Below are 15,969 nucleotides of genomic sequence, written 5' to 3'. Positions count from 1 at the left end.
AGTCCCTTGCCATGTTAAGCACAGAGACCTGACAGGATCTTCTCCTAATACACACTTAAATGCAACCGGTCTCAGTGCAGGCTGCTCCTGTAGACTTCCTAGATGGCCACATTTCTTATTCCAAGGTAGAGTCACATACATTTGTTTCCCAAGCAATTGTACAGTTTTTCCTCCATTCTAAAAGACCTTTTTTATTCATATCAGAGCATTCCATAATTCAAAATTATGGACATATATGAACTATAGATAAGGTTCAAACAAATTTAAAATGTTAAAAAGATAAGACTATTTTTGAGCAGAAGCAGGCCAAATAGCATTCAATAGGATTATCTTGGCCATTTAGTGTATCTTCTTTAGTACACGTGGTGGGGCATAAACTGCATGCACATAAATGTTGCACTAATTAAATTTCTCCAGTCACAGAAGGTGCAGTTACTTTCATTAAGGGCTTTAAGCTAAAAAATATGGTAAACTTTTTTTCTCCAACCTTTTTTTCCCTTTGCCTCCACTCACTACTGAATTTGGCCCAAGGATAGAAAAAAGTTCTTGCTCACCTTATAGCCCTCACACTTTCAGACAATTGATTAAACTATGGGATTTTGGATGCCCAGGATGTTCCATAGAGGGTGCCGCCCAAGGAAAATCCCATCCATGATGCTTTACGACTCCCAGGAAATACTAGGGCAGTTTTCTGTTTTTTCAAAGGAGAAGCACACAGATGGGAGCAGTGGCAGTACAGAAAGCTCCTTTGTCACCTTCTGGTTTTGGGATCCACCTCCCAGAATTTTGACTGTAAATCTAAATAATCCCTAAATCCCATCCTATTAATCAAGGCTCCAGTCCATATTTTGCATCTAGCCAGACCAATGAGACTCATAAAAACATGGCAGCCAGATGGTGAAGCTCAACTAAAGGCACATTGGTACAATACCCAGGAGAGGAGAATGTAGATTAACCACTGAGGTATGTAATCTAGTCCCAATGCTTAATTTACCAACTATTAATTAATAAAGGAGTAGAAGGAAAGCCACAGGAAGATCAGCAACAATAAAGGAAAAATTGTATTTATTATAGGCTTGGAAGAAATAATTTGGCTTGCAACAATCTAAAAAAAAGGATGCTTTTTTTAAAAATGTAGATTTGTGGGATAAAGTTGCTTCACTTAAACATATTTTAAAGAAGGCTTCAGATGGCAGGCATTGGACTTTGATAATAGCTTAAAAGCTTCGCAACTGGAATGAAAGATGCAGAGAAAGGAAAAGAGCATTATCATGATTTAGTTCTAAAGCCCTAAGCTATCCTGCCTTTCTTGTATAGGGGCTGCTTCAACTTCTAGGTAACCAGCTGGGTGCATAAATTCCAAGAGAGAAGTTAATTGGCAAATCTGACTTTCTGAACAGACTAAATCTTAAGGTTCCTGGGGCTGGTGTTTTAGTAAAAGACAATCAGCTAGGCATACCTCAGCAGACAACAGAAGTAGTTATAAAACTGCTAATATAGTTGTTTGCCAACTTCTCTTGCTTAGTACTCCAGAAGGCCTAGGTCAGCATGTCTTTCTTCAATCCACTGATTGGACTTCACAATCTGTCAAAGCCCCAACTGGGAAAGGCTCTTCTACTTTCAAGAATTAACTAGACAGGAGGATTTTACTTCCTATAGCTTTTAGTGACTTTGCCACACTAATAGCTAAGCCCAATCCCTAAGAGAATGCACTGTTCAGGGGGTCAAATTAGATGTTAAGGGAAATTCCCAGTGTAGCCCATTTTCCCCTCAAAAAGCAAAATTTCCCTAGATACAAGCTTCAGCTATCACACTTGTTAATCATAAGTTTGCTATCCAAAGAACATTTTTTTAAAAAAAATATGCTAAATGCAAACTCTAGAGAGGAAAACCACAAACCAACCACCTGAGGAAGCACCTCTTCTGAAAATTTATTTTAAAAACCTAGTTTTAACCAGTGAGACCATTAAAGAGGCACCGCCATGCCTGAAAGAGGCAGCCCAAGTGCAAACAAGGGCAGTAGCTTTTTAAGTGGGAGGGGGTAGCCATTTTACAATTACCCAAGGAAGTGAGTGGAAGCATGAGGGAAAGTACTTGAAAAAATTACTGTTTTGAATTACAATTTTCAGAATTCCTGCCCATCAAACTCTATGCTCCTGGGGGAATTCAGGAAGTTGTCAAAAAAAGTAACTTTTCTGGTCTCTAGTTGTACAGGTAACAATATGGATCAGCCAGGCAGAATAGGGACGGGATGACTAGCAGGAAAGTGCCTGTTAGAAATATTGGGAGAAGCCTATCAGGAAGAAGGCTGGAGAGAAAAGGAAGAAGAGAGATTCATGAAAGAAAAGAGGAAGAATAACCACAATAGAGAAGTCGCGTCCTCCAAACATTTGAAGCTCAACACTGCTGCTGAAAACTTGCACTTTTAAGAAATGAAAGATTCTACCATGACAGAATGAATTAATCACAACCAGTTAAGTGGTCTGGACAATTTAGCTTTGTAAGACTCAATACGCACACAGTCTTAAAAATCAGTTTTATTACAGCGTTTAACCACTTCTTGGGCACAGTAACTTTGTCTTTGAAATACCAACAGCACAGAGAGCATTTTTCCCTTCCAGCACTAAATGGGGAAAATCCCCCCCTCCTTACTAATGTATTCCCTTTCAATTTATGAAACATTTTGTCTGACAATTCAAGAAGTTGCTGAAATCTGCAAAAAGTACAAAGGTTCAACTGAATAATGCATGAAGCATAGGATGGGCTAACAGCTGTGAAAGTATATATTTGAGTTACAAAAGGAACATGGCATTATAGTGCAAACAGTTGTTCCCTAAGATGACAAGCTTCTGGGTTTACAATTCAGATTCTAAGAACATCTGCATCTGCTCAATGGCTATTTCATAACCCTTCCCCATCTTGGATTTTCTTAAAAGAGAATTTCCTTCAAACTTTCTTTCTGGGACGAAAGAAAAGAATGTCCCTGTCACCCAGCAATTCAACTCATATTCGTTACATTACTGGATATTATTAATTAGCAGCTGTGTGCTAGCATTCAGACTCTCCACATGAGCCAAAACATACACCCGTCAAATTAGGGTCCTGACCCATATGCAGAGCCTGCAAAGATACAACAGAATCCTTCTCTTCAGGCTATTCCTTACAAATGTTGAAAGTAATTGGGGGGTGGGTGGGTTCTACCATCATTGGCTCATTGTGTGACTCTCCACATGCTTTCAGAATGCCTGAATAGGGGTATAGTTATAGTATAAGAGTGGAAAGAAAAATATGTTCCGGGTTATTCACATGGTTGTAGTGCATTACAATGCCACATAGACAAGCACAAAACCTCCATCGTTACCTACCTTTGGGCCTTGGAGTCAAGCATGCACCACAATTTTTTTCAGAAGGTTTGTTTATTAGAGTGCAGAGCGTACAGGCCCACTTCTCGTCCAATTTCTGAGTGACTTGTTCTTTAGAACATGACCTCCTGCTGTATGCCCAGCCAATTAAACTACTTCTTCCTGGCAGTTTGCTGTACATTGAAGGAAAGATGAAACTGATGTTAACGTTTTGAGAGGCTGTTGGAATGTTGTGCTTTGTTAGGTTTTTATGGAAGATACAAGCCTGGACTATTAATAACTTGGCCGCTGGCAAGGAAAGAGCTATGCTGCTATGTCTACACCCTTGGAGGTTTGTGTTTGGTCTTACAAGTTTGTCTACCTAACTCATTAGTAAAGTTTGATGGACTGTTAGCAATTCAATTCATATTTGTTACATAACTGGGTATTATTAATTAAGAGCTATGTACTAGCATGAAAAGCATGGTTTCAAATGAAAGCTGGCATTCCAGATACCAAACTCTGCTCGACTTATTCTGCAGCATGGCCAGCACTGACTGGGGGATTCTAGGAACTGTTGGCCAAAAATGTAACTTATCCAAGCCTTGAGCAGGCCTCTGAATTATTAGATACTGAATTATTAGAGACAAAGCCACTGTTCACATGTACAACTTGAGCTCTTCCCATAAGCTTCTAGGTGTGAAACTACATGAAACAAGATGCTCAGCTTTACTGAACTCTCTTCCACAGTAAATATTGTCTGAACAGAAAATACTAATTTTCCCACTCCCTCTGCATCTTAGATAAGTTCTCAATAAAAGCTTGTTTCCTGGTGATCTCAGTAGGTATCCTCCTTCTATAGCTTAACAAGCTGAAATCCTGCTGTCTGAACTATTTTGCATGAGAGAAATAAGAATAAAATAAGATATCTGTGTGGCTCCCATAGCAAATGTGTTTTTAAACCCTCTGATTCAGAAACAGAGCGGGAAAGAAAACCCATACATTGTCATAAAAGTAACCACCCTGGATTTCTAAGAGGAAAGACAAGATAAATGTGTTTCAAAATAAAATGTACGTGGGGCACTCACCACACAATCTTATGCATCACTCCTCAGAGATAGGTCCCGCTGAATTAAATTGTGTTTGCTCATTAGTAAGTGTGTACAGGATTGTGCTGGCTGGCTAGCTCAATGAGTTAGGTATCTGGTTGTAAAGATTGAGAGTTTGATTCCACACTGTGCCTCCAAAGATGACAGCCAACCTGTGTAATCATGTTTTATAAAGGAAAGTATTCTACCTTGGATCCACAAGCTGTGGATTGTCCTTTTGGCACTGAGGACAGAAGTACGTCATTCTGTTATTCTCTCCCAAACGGCACACTGTGATCTTTCCTCTGCATTGACCACAACTAGGGCGTTTGTACACTTTGTAATGCTTATATAATGCTGATCCTGTCTTGCGACACTAGAATAGAGAAAGAGAGGTTACTTACCGTAACTCTGGTTCTTTGAGTGGTCATCTGTGAATTCACACTAATGGGTTTAGTCTGCGCTTGCGCAGAGGTTTACGGAATCTTCTAGAGCTTAAACATTGTTTGCTAGGACTGCCCCCGCAGTACACCTGGTCCGCCCATTCTGGCAAGTGCCTCAGTTCCCACAAAGTCCGCCGCTGTGTAAAAACTGTGCGACATGACGGACAAAGGGGAGGATGGGTGGGAAGTGTGAATTCACAGATGACCACTCAAAGAACCAGAGCTAAGGTAAGTAACCTCTCTTTCTTCTTTGTGGTCTCTGTGAATGCCCACTAATGGGTGATTAACAAGCTTACCTGCTCGGAGGAGGAACATCATGGAAGAACAGCTGATAAGACTGCTCGTTCAAATGCTGAGTCCGACTTTGCCCGGAGGTCTAAACGATAATGGGTGGCAAAGGTGGACGGAGTGGACCATGCGGCAGCCCTGCAGATGTCAGGGACAGAAACGCCTCTAAGGAATGCTGCAGAGCCAGCCATTGCTCTTGTGGAATGAGGCTTAATTCCAACAGGAAGAGGCTTTTTGGCTAACTGATACGCAAGCCACATGGTTGCCACAATCCATTTAGATATGGTCAGGGAAGAGGCATTTACCCTATGTGGTAAATGCAGATAAATAGTCGTTGAGACTTGCGGAAGGAAGCAGTTCTGGAAACATAGAAAGCCAGGGCTCTACAAACATCCAAGAGGTGGAGAGAGCATTCTAGGTCAGTAGTTGGTGATGGAAAAAAGGAAGGTAAGACAATAGGCTGTTTAAGATGGAATTTGGAGACAACTTTAGGGAGGAAAGAAATATCCGGGTTAAGGGTGATTTTATCGGGGTGAAATTGAAGAAATGAAGCATCTACTTGGAGAGCAGCAATTTCTGAGGCTCTATGAGCAGAGGTAATGGCCACCAGGAAGACAGTTTTAAGAGCCAAGAGACGGTCGGAAGTCGTGGCAAGGCGTTCAAATGGAGGCAGCGTAAGCCAGTGAAGGACAGTGTGCAAGGACTATTGCGGAGGAGGAAGTGTCCTCGTAGGTTGGAAGTTGGACATCCCCTTAAGAAACTGTTTCATGGTAGGGTGCTGAAAAAGCGTAGCGGAGTCCAAACTGTGTGGTTGATGGGCTATTATAGCTGATAGAGAGACCTTGAGTGTAGATAGAGAGAGATGTCTATTGAATAAGTAAGAAATTGGAGTACAGTGTGAGGTGTTGTAGGTGCAGTAGAGAGATGATGCTGAGATGCAAACTTGATGAAGGCAGACCATTTGTAGGCATAGAATTTGGTGGTAGCGGGCTTTCTCACACTTCCCCAAATAGCAGCTACAGTGGGCGAATCCTCCACGCTGTAAGATGGAGCGTGTGAAGATCGGGGTGAAAGTTTAAGCCATGATTTTGAGTGAGGAGATGTGGAATGTTGGGAAGACGGATATAGTCTATGGAGATTGAGTGGAGCATGGTGAACCATGGCTGTCTTGGCCACCATGGGGCAATGAGGATTGCGCTGGATTGTTCTTGATGCAAGGAGCCTCGTGTCGCAGTGGTTAAACCGCTGTACTGCAGCCAAAACTGTGCTCACGACCTGGGGTTGAATTCCAGGTAGCCGGCTCAAGGTTGACTCAGCCTTCTATCCTTCCGATGTCAGTAAAATGAGTACCCAGCTTGCTGTGGGGGGGGGCAATGTGTAGCCTGCATAATTAACTTGTAAACTGCCCAGAGAGTGCTTGAAGCAATATGGGGCGGTATATAAGCAGCACACTTTTTTTGCTTTAAGCAGCATGCTTTGATGATTGTCCTGAGGAGGAGGGGGATGGGAGGGAAGAGATAGATCAGGTCTGGTGTCCATGGTATCATGAGGGCATCGCCAATTCCTGCTTGGGAGCAATAGCGGGGACATTTTGCGTTTTCTGCAGTTGCAGAAAGATATCTATGTGTGGATGTCCCCATAAGTTGGAAAGATGATGGAAGATGGTATCGTTGAGGGACCACTCATGCATTTGTGTGGTGCGCCTGCTCAGGGAATCTGCAAGCTGATTGTGGTGAGGAGAAACGTGAATTGCTATTGGGAATATATGGCATTTGAGGCCTCATTCCCAGATCTGTACTGTGAGATAGAGAAGTGGAAGAGAATGAGTGACAGGTGATATAGCGTCCCTTGATAGGAGGAATTGAGCCTCGAGGTTGAGAGTGGGAGAAGGAGCTGTGAGAACAGTCCTTGGCAGTGGAAGGGTGACAAATTCTATGGCGTAACCAACTGTGATGATAGTAAGGACCCATTTGTCTGTGATGATGGTGGCCCAAGAAGAAAAATGAGTTGTGAGACGAGTTAGATGGAACTGTGGAGAATGAGGAGGGAAAAACCAAGCAAAACAAGTCAAAGACTCTGTTTTGGTTTCTCGTCAGGTTGGCAAAAAGATTGGAGTGGATGTTGGTGTTGAGTATTATTGCAAGGTTCAAACGAGGAAGTGGAGTGAGGTAAGTATCTCCGTTTGTCACCAAAAGGTCTGTATTGCTGAAAAGAGTATGATCGTCACCACTGATAGTGTTGTGGTCTATAGTAAGATTGAGAATTATAAGATCTAGTGGTTTTCCTCATCTTTTGGAGATTGTCAAGAATCTCATCCATTTTGGTATCGAAGAGACCTACTCCATCAAACGGTAGATCTTCAATACGCATATGGGAATCATCAGAAATATGGGCTGAGTGAAGCCAGGCATGTCTCCTAAGAGCAATGGCAGTGACCATGTGCCGTGAAGCAGCCTTGATGACGTGTCTGGCAGCGATACGCTCTTGGTGGGCTAATGCGATGGCTTCTTGATGAAAGGCTAGGCCTCTCGCTTTGTATTCACCTGCTGCTGATTGAAGAGAAGGGAGTGCCTTGTTCCACAAGAACCTGTGGTATGCTCCCATGGCTGCCAGATAGTTTGCAGCACGGAGGGTAAAGAAGGTGAGAGAGTATATTCTACATCCAATAATGTCTAGTTTCCTGCCCTCTTTGATATTGCATTACAGCGATTCTTGGCTCTATTCTGAGTTGCATCGACAATGACTGAATTAGGTGGTGGATGTTAGAAAGGAAAGCCTTATTGTCACCATGAGTCTTATATAGATTTTTGACTCGTCTCGAAATCTGTGGGACAGAGGATGGTTTAGACCAGGTCTGCTTAATTAGCGTAAGAAGTGAAGGAATAAACCCCATTCGGAGAGGGGGGTGTTTGATCCTCATTGATATCTTCATAAACCTTGTCCAACTCGGACTGGACTGGTTCATGTACATCTAGGTACATTGCTTTCACAATACACAGGACCAGTTGGAAATAAGATGCAAAGTCCTCTGGTGGAGAAGGAGGGTTCACATCTGCCACATCAGAGTCCGGTGTTGGGAGATTAGGTGGTGACTCAGGGGGTACAGAAGAGTCAGAAGTATCAGCATCAGAGGATCGTGAGGAAGAATGTTGGGATAAAGAGGTCACCTCATCAAGTGGTGCAGCTTGTAGAGATTTGGATTTGGTGGTGTCTTTTGAGAAGGGAGGAATAAGGTGTAGATTGGCAAGTCTTTGGATGTTTAGAGCAATGTGAATGAGCGATATGAAGCGAGGTAGGTAGAGGGCCAGCATAGGTGGCAGTAGCCTGGAGTGATGGAGCGGGTGCTCGAGTATGCGAGGCAGTGTCTGTTTTGTTGGTCTGAACCTTTGGAGATGACTTAGATCGCTTTGGTACTGGCGGCTGAGTAATAGGCTGTGAAGGAATGTGTTTCCTCTTGCAAGATGATGCTTCGGTACGAGGGATGGAGGTGGAGAGTCTTCTGTGGAAGAGGATTGTTGGTACCAAGAATGGTACTGAAGAGATTCAGAATCTGAGTCGGAATAGTAGGAAGAGTACTGAGGTCATTTTGTTTCCATATAAAAATCCATAACCGGATTGTCAATACCGGTGTGGTGACATCCGATAATATGTGGGTGGCTCGTACAGAGTAACCCTCTTGGGATGACAGTACCGTGTAAGAGAATCATGGGATGCAAGCAAACCCGTGGACTCCTGAGGACATGAGGCTTCGACATCCGAAAAACCAGTCTTTCAGCTGACGTATTATGTGTCTTCCTGATAAGCTTACACGGAGGATGCAGATCAGGCAAGTTGGACTCTGAATCCGACTGACACATGGAGACGGAGCAACCCGAAGGGCTTGGGTGGTCATATCGAGGAAGTACAGTAACCTCAGCCAAGGTATTAGCCCACGAAGGAGACTATGACAGCAAGGGAGATGGCGGTTGTCCTGAATGTGGGGGAAGATAGTTATCATCATTGATGGAGACTGAGTCAACACAAATGGTCTGTTGGTCCTGAATAGGGACCGAAGAGGGCACTTTATCCTTTTGATGTTTAGAGGATTGTAAAGTAGACGACGACTTCTTAGGCTTCTTCAGTTTCGACTTCAGTGTTGACTTAGGGGTCAAGCCACCCACCCTAGGTTTGGAAGGCAGTTTCGCTTCAGATTTAGACTTAACTGAGGAGGCCACTGAAGCATCCGGAGATGGTAGTTGAGCTGGAGGCAGCTGTGCAGGCTCCATAGCCAAAGTAGGGCAAAGAGATATTTCCCACAAATAAGATCGTAGACGCTGCCATCTCAGTTTAAGAGCTTGTTTAGTAAATTTCTTGCAAATGGAGCAAGAGGTTGACTGATGGGATTCACCAAGGCAAAAGAGACAAGCATTGTGGCCGTCAGTAAAGAGGATTTTACTTTCTGTCTTTCTACAATTTGATTGCCCTCCAGCTTTCAACTTACAGTTACATCTTAGAAAAGTGTAAAGTCAACTTGTTATCACAACATGAATAGATTGGATGATTGTATACTTTGTGTTCTCCAACCCCCCCAACCCTATCCCTTTTTTTCTTCCCCATACCATATTTTACCCTCTGTATTCCCTACCCTATTCTTAGTTGTTAAAAAATAATTTTTAAAAAAAGTAAAGGGGATTTTACTACGGCACAAAGTGCACCATTTAAACAGTGCAGAGGAGGCCATAAACTAGCAAAAAACAAGAAAAAGGGATAAAAGGGGGGTGGCAAGGGAGGTAAAACAGGAAAAATCTCACAGAAGTCCCTTTTGAACACGCTAGCGAACGGAGCTCATCGGAGAGAAGAAACCTCAGCGGTGGCAAAAAGGAACTGAGGCACTTGCCAGGATGGACAGACCACGTGTACTGCAGGGGCTGTCCTAGCGAACAATGTTTAAGCTCTAGAAGATTCTGGAAACCTCTGTGCAAGTGTAGACTAAACCCATCAGTATGCATTCACAGAGACCACAAAGAAGAATTAGTATTCATGTGACTCATGTGCTTGTCAGAAAGACAAGCAGTGACATTAGCAGTTCTGACACTTTGTAAACTGGGGGTGGGGGTGTACACCTAATAATGGTAAAATGGTAGGGAATGCACCTTCAAGTTCCTCAGTCCACTGGCCCTGCATATCTAGCAGTATAACTCAAGATACCTCTACATTTTTAATGTACTGAACAATAGATTGAGGGCTAATTATCAGTTCTTGAATCAGTGGTGCTTAACTGCTGAATCTATGAAGTTACTGAAACAAACCTGAAAAGGGACATGACGCCACCACTTCAGGACTAAACCAGTAGAGAATGTAGATAGAGGAAGCACTATAAATACTGTCCATAAGTACTCTTCCTCTCATTCTCTCTTTCTACAAACATCACAGATATGTATACACACCAAAAAGTTAGCATGTTGAAGATCAGATTAGACTCCATTTTCAGCATACCGTATTTTTCCGTGTATAAGATGCCCACCCCCACTTTTCTAATCCAACATTTCTTTCTTTGCAAGATAGTGGAGGGGGAAAACAATTCCTGCTTTTCCCCTCCACATTTTGCAAAGAAAATGGAGGGGGAAAATGATTCCTCCTTTCCCCCTACATTTTATTGCAAAAAGCAACTTTCTCCCTCCATGTTTTGCAAAGAAAGTGGAGAGAGAAAGCGATTCCTCCTTTTCCCCTACACTTTCATTGCAAAGTGTAGGGAAAACTACTTTTTGTAACATTTTATTTGCAAAACGTGAAGGAGGAAAGCAGAGATCAAAGCACTTTGATCTCTCCACTCCTTACTTCCATGTATACAATCACCCTCAATTTTTCCTTTTAATTATTTTAGAAAAAAATGTCATTTTATACACAGAAAAATACGGTATATCAACTTTTTTGAGGGACAGGATTTCTGACACCTGATGGCATTAAATAATGCAGGTCTCCACCCATGCTTCTTAGTGGTTCTGCTCTGTCCACTTTGTCCCATATACAGTGGTGCCCCGCTTGACGACGTTAAGCCATTCCGTTAATATCGCTGTTAAGTGATATTGTCAAGCGAAAGAAAAAAACACATTGAAATGCATTGAAAACCGGTTCAATGCATTCCAATGGGCGAAATACCTCATCGTAAAGCGAAGATCCTCCATAGGGGAAGCTATTTTCGATCGCTGGGTCCAGAAAACAGCGGGCGGCTATTTTGAAAACCCGACGATCAGCTGTTTTTGATCATCGGGAAGCGAAAAATCGGTTCCCGAAGAAGGGAACCGATTGTCGTGAAGCGGATTTTCCCCACTGAAATATCGTTTTGCGATCGCAAAAACCTCATCGTGAAGCGATTTTGTCGTCTACTGGGGTGATCATCAAGCGGGGCACCACTGTAAAAGTAACTCCAATAAAAATCTCTAATTCCCTTCAAATTTAAAAGGCCCAAGAACAAATATTTTCCTCTGGATTCCACGAGCTTTTCCAATCACCCAAGGAAGCATCATCAGGGCAGGCAAGTATTGTTTTCAATGCTTCAACTTTTGTTTAGTAATACATATACTGTACTATATTCAGCCTTTAAATTTTAATGCACGTGTTGCATATCTCTTGAGAAAAGATATTCTTCCCTACCTTATAAAAAAGTAGAGTGAAATCACGAGTCATTTTCACCAAGAGATGTACTTGTTCATCTGTTAACTGGCAAGCCTGTAATTTGAAATGAAAGTTTAAGACCAGCAGTGAAGCATTCTGTAAACAGGAAGCATGTCCCAAGCCATGCTGTGGCATACTTTGAGCAAAGAAGTGCTTATGTTGAGGAACCCATCTTCAGAACCTACACCGATAGTAATAGCAAAACACATTTTAATGCTGAGATACTATGCACACTTATGCTCCACTCAAATAAAACACCACAACACATGAGTCTACATGCACAGGACAGCACTGTGAATATGACAAACAAAAATGCCACAAACCTTTGTCTCATTTGCCAAGTAAAAGGGCCCCAAGGTTGCAGTACTAGTAATCTTAATTCCTGTTAAAGAATGGGTACCACCTCTAATGCATTTCCCCAGATCAACTTTTAGGAGGAATCTGATAGAAACTCCAGACAAATATTCTCAGCAAGGAATGGACATATAATGCAGAAGTGCAATCCTGGATAGGTCTACTAGAAAATAAATGTTGGAATTCAGCAACCTGCATGTAATGCCCTTAAAAGGTTTGGATGGGAGGGAATCTTTGGGTTAAATGTCAGTCACTTAGCACCAGCCAATTGTTCCCTCTATACCTCAGATTCTTTTTCTAGTCAGGGTTCTATGTCAGTTAGATTCAGTTAGCAATGTCAGTGTCCTAAGCATGACAGTTATGGAGCCAGCAGTTAAGAGTCTGATTGAAGTGTTTATATAATCCAGAGGTCTCAAAACTACAGCCCACATCTGGCCCACCTTGCTGTTTTACCCAGCCCATTCTTCAGTCCAAGTGCACAGGTGCATCCATGGAGGGGGTTGTGGATGTGCATGCATCTGTCCGTGCGGGGGGTGCATGTGCATGCTCCTTCGGCCCTTTAAAATGTTGAAAATATACAATGTGGTCCTCTTGATCAAAGGTTTGGAGACCCCTGATATAACCAGTCAGATACTGTAGTCAATGATGTTATCCAGTTAAAATCCCATACTATGTAACAAGTAAACATGTTTGTGTGCTATTCTGATACATATTAACATTTGTAAGTAAAAGAGATACATTTTTCATTCTTTCTCAACACCAGAGTCTCTGACTGAATCTATTGAGATGATTTTGCTAATTGAGGTAAATCTAACTAAAACTAACCAAACAAACAATAAGGGGTGGTATATTTGGCCATCTCATGAGAAGAGAAGACTCCCTGGAAAAGACCCTGATGTTGGGAAAGTGTGAAGGCAAGAGGAGAAGGGGACGACAGAGGACAAGATAGATGGGCAGTGTCATTGAAGCTACCAACATGAATTTGACCAAACTCTGGGAGGCAGTGGAAGACAGGAGGGCCTGGCGTGCTCTGGTCCATGGGGTCACGAAGAGTCGGACATGACTAAACTACTAAGCAACAACAAAGTCCATTTTCAGACTTTGACTTGTATGCTCGAATCCCTCCTGTAACAACATATCCAGAAGAAACCTCAATGGAAAGTCATGGTACTTATTATTGGAAGATTTTGGAAATTGATGACTTAAAACTGCCAGCTACACAGCAGGAAAAAAAAATCCAGACTGGGACCTACAGAGCAGATTATTATATAATTACAAATCTCCCTCAAATATTTTGTTGTTGACTAGTCGTTAAGTCATGTGCGGCTCTTCGTGACCCCATGGACCAGAGCACGCCAGGCCCTCCTGTCTTCCACTGCCTCCCAGAGTTTGGTCAAATTCATGTTGGTCATTTTGATGACAACTGTCCGTCCATCTCGTCCTCTGTCATCCCCTTCTCCTCTTGCCTTCACACTTTCCCAACATCAGGGTCTTTTCCAGGGAGTCTTCTCTTCTCATGAGATGGCCAAATATACCACCCCTTATTGTTTGTTTGGTTAGTTTTAGTTAGATTTACCTCAATTAGCAAAATCATCTCAATAGATTCAGTGAGACTCTGGTGTTGAGAAAGAATGAAAAATGTATCTCTTTTACTTACAAATGTTAATATGTATCAGAATAGCAACTCAGTGCTCTTCTACCTTTCCCTTTTCTCACTGTCTTCCCTCCACATATCAAGAAAAAGGAATTATCATCTTGTCTGTGTATGTCTGAGTAAGCACACACTTGGAATCTGGAACAAGATTTACTGTGCAACCAGATTTCACAGAAGACTTGATATATTCCAGCAATGGAAGAACCCATTCTGACTGAACCTCATGCATTTCGACCAAACCGTATTCATGCTCTTGAAGCATGAATTTTGAAGAACCCTCTTACAACTCAAAAACCTGAAGCCTACTACCTAGTGATTCAATTTAGTACTGCAGGCTACAAAGATTTTGATTAACTGAAATAGAATTAATGATTTCCATTTTTATCTGTGCAATGCATACCCTCAGTTTTTCCTTAGTATCCATTTATGTCAGATGGCTAAATTTCAGGGTTTTGGAAATATGGTGCAGATACACCCATGTACACAATTCTGTTTTAGATGACAACGTGATAAAGTTATGTCTGAATATTTCAAGCACCCGAGATTGACTGATCTTCACAGGGGACAATTTTACCATACTCTTATGTGTCCTTAAACAGTTTATGGACTTCTGTTATCTTTGGCCATTAGTTTTATCTCCCTTGAAAACCTTTGAATATGATCCTAGTTTCAGCCCTGAAAAGACATGTCCAAGTTTTGTTAGTGGTCAGGAATGTTTTTCCACGGCTAAGTCTAATTGTCTGATACCCGTTTTTATGCATCAGATATGGTGGAAAAAAGAGGTATAAACTTAATAAAAATAAATAAAAATAAATATATAAATAACACAGTACAAAACACAATGGAAAACCAGTCTCAATTACAAGTAGTTCGACATGTTGCAATCCTCAGAGGCGAACTCCACTGAATTCAATGGCACATCCTAAAGTGAGAATTGGTTTGAAAGGCTTAACTGTTCGCAAATACCATTTTTTTCACAAGGAAATACAGTTTTATCATTGAATGTCCCATGCATTTTTCTGAGAAACCTCAGGCACCTTCTTTTTCCAGAGACCATATGGCTAGGTTCTTAAAATTCAGGCCTAGATTATAATTGTCATAATGGACCTGATTCACATATAGACTGGAATCTTACTGTTGTTTATGAACATATTGTGCACTATGCTGCAAGGTAGTTGATTCAAAAGAATTTTTGATGATTTACATTTAAAAAAATTAAAAAAAAATAAATCATGATTTTTAAAATTATCTGGAAGGAGCTAACTGAACAAGGTACCAGGGTGTACAATTCAGTATGTGACCAGGCATGTGACTGACAGAGGCATGGCATCTTGTCAATTTGCCTTCATTCGCTGCAGCATGTTACACCATTCCTCTTGAATGCCAATAGGATTCCAGTCAGAGTTTCTTAAACTAAACACTAAGTTCTAAAATGCAAATGGAAGAAGTTGGAAATATTTCACTTACTTTAACAACTGGATGGAGACCACTATCAAAAAGTGCTTCATTTTTTATGATATTTCCCACGCCAGGTAGAATGGCCTGATCGAGCAATATATCACATAACATACGGCCATTTTGCTTCTTAATCTCACTTTCTGCTCTTAAAAAACTAAATTTTGAAGAACATATATCCAGGTCTCCCAGCATTCTAATCTTCTGCTCACTATCAGCAGCATTCCTATAAGATATTTTTAAAAAATGAAAATCAAATGCCAGAGTAGGTTAGCAAAAGTCATACAATTAAGACATTTAAATAGTTGTAGAAACATCCAGACAAAAATGCACAAAGCTAAAATAGTGTTCTGAAAAAGCAGCCTGTAGTCTTAATAGGTACCTGTTGTGTTTCTTATGGTAACAGGTAGCCTTGAATGATGTGGGTATATTGTTTTTTGCCTGAAATGTGCTTAATCTCTTCTTACATTACACATAAATTAAATAGCAAGAGCTTGATTCAAACAAACAAAAGGTATTTTATTAAGGTAAGATAAGTAAATGGTATAAAGGAAAAATAGTTTCAAAAGTCTACAACCTAAAGATTGAAGCAACTGTAAAATGCAAGTATGTGCTTTCTATATTTTAAGCTCAAAATAAGTTCTTTACAGACTCTTAACTTTCTGACTGCAGACTAGACGCTCAAGACAAAC

The 15,969-nt window shown here is 41.4% G+C and overlaps 1 protein-coding gene and 1 long non-coding RNA gene across 5 annotated transcripts in view; one reads left to right on the top strand and one right to left on the bottom strand.

Moving 5' to 3' along the window:
• LOC144589399 (uncharacterized) overlaps window positions 1-15,969 on the top strand; it is a 1,017,889-nt gene that overhangs the window by 550,175 nt on the left and 451,745 nt on the right. The gene's annotated exons all lie outside the window — the stretch shown is intronic.
• The window catches only part of NEIL3 (nei like DNA glycosylase 3), a 36,305-nt gene that overhangs the window by 5,915 nt on the left and 14,421 nt on the right, over window positions 1-15,969 (bottom strand). For all 4 annotated transcript variants that reach the window (XM_020803147.3, XM_020803157.3, XM_020803166.3 and 1 more), the window contains exons 4-7: window positions 15,290-15,503; window positions 11,794-11,868; window positions 4,639-4,805; window positions 3,366-3,535 (exon numbers count right to left, since the gene is read on the bottom strand). In XM_020803147.3, coding sequence (XP_020658806.3) covers window positions 3,366-3,535; window positions 4,639-4,805; window positions 11,794-11,868; window positions 15,290-15,503 — 626 coding nt within the window. The remainder of the gene's footprint in view (window positions 1-3,365; window positions 3,536-4,638; window positions 4,806-11,793; window positions 11,869-15,289; window positions 15,504-15,969) is intronic.

This window comes from Pogona vitticeps, chromosome 5 (assembly GCF_051106095.1).
Source record: "Pogona vitticeps strain Pit_001003342236 chromosome 5, PviZW2.1, whole genome shotgun sequence".
NCBI classification, from domain to species: domain Eukaryota; kingdom Metazoa; phylum Chordata; class Lepidosauria; order Squamata; family Agamidae; genus Pogona; species Pogona vitticeps.
Note: the sequence above shows the minus strand (reverse complement) of the source record. Positions and strands in the feature narration are given on the sequence as shown.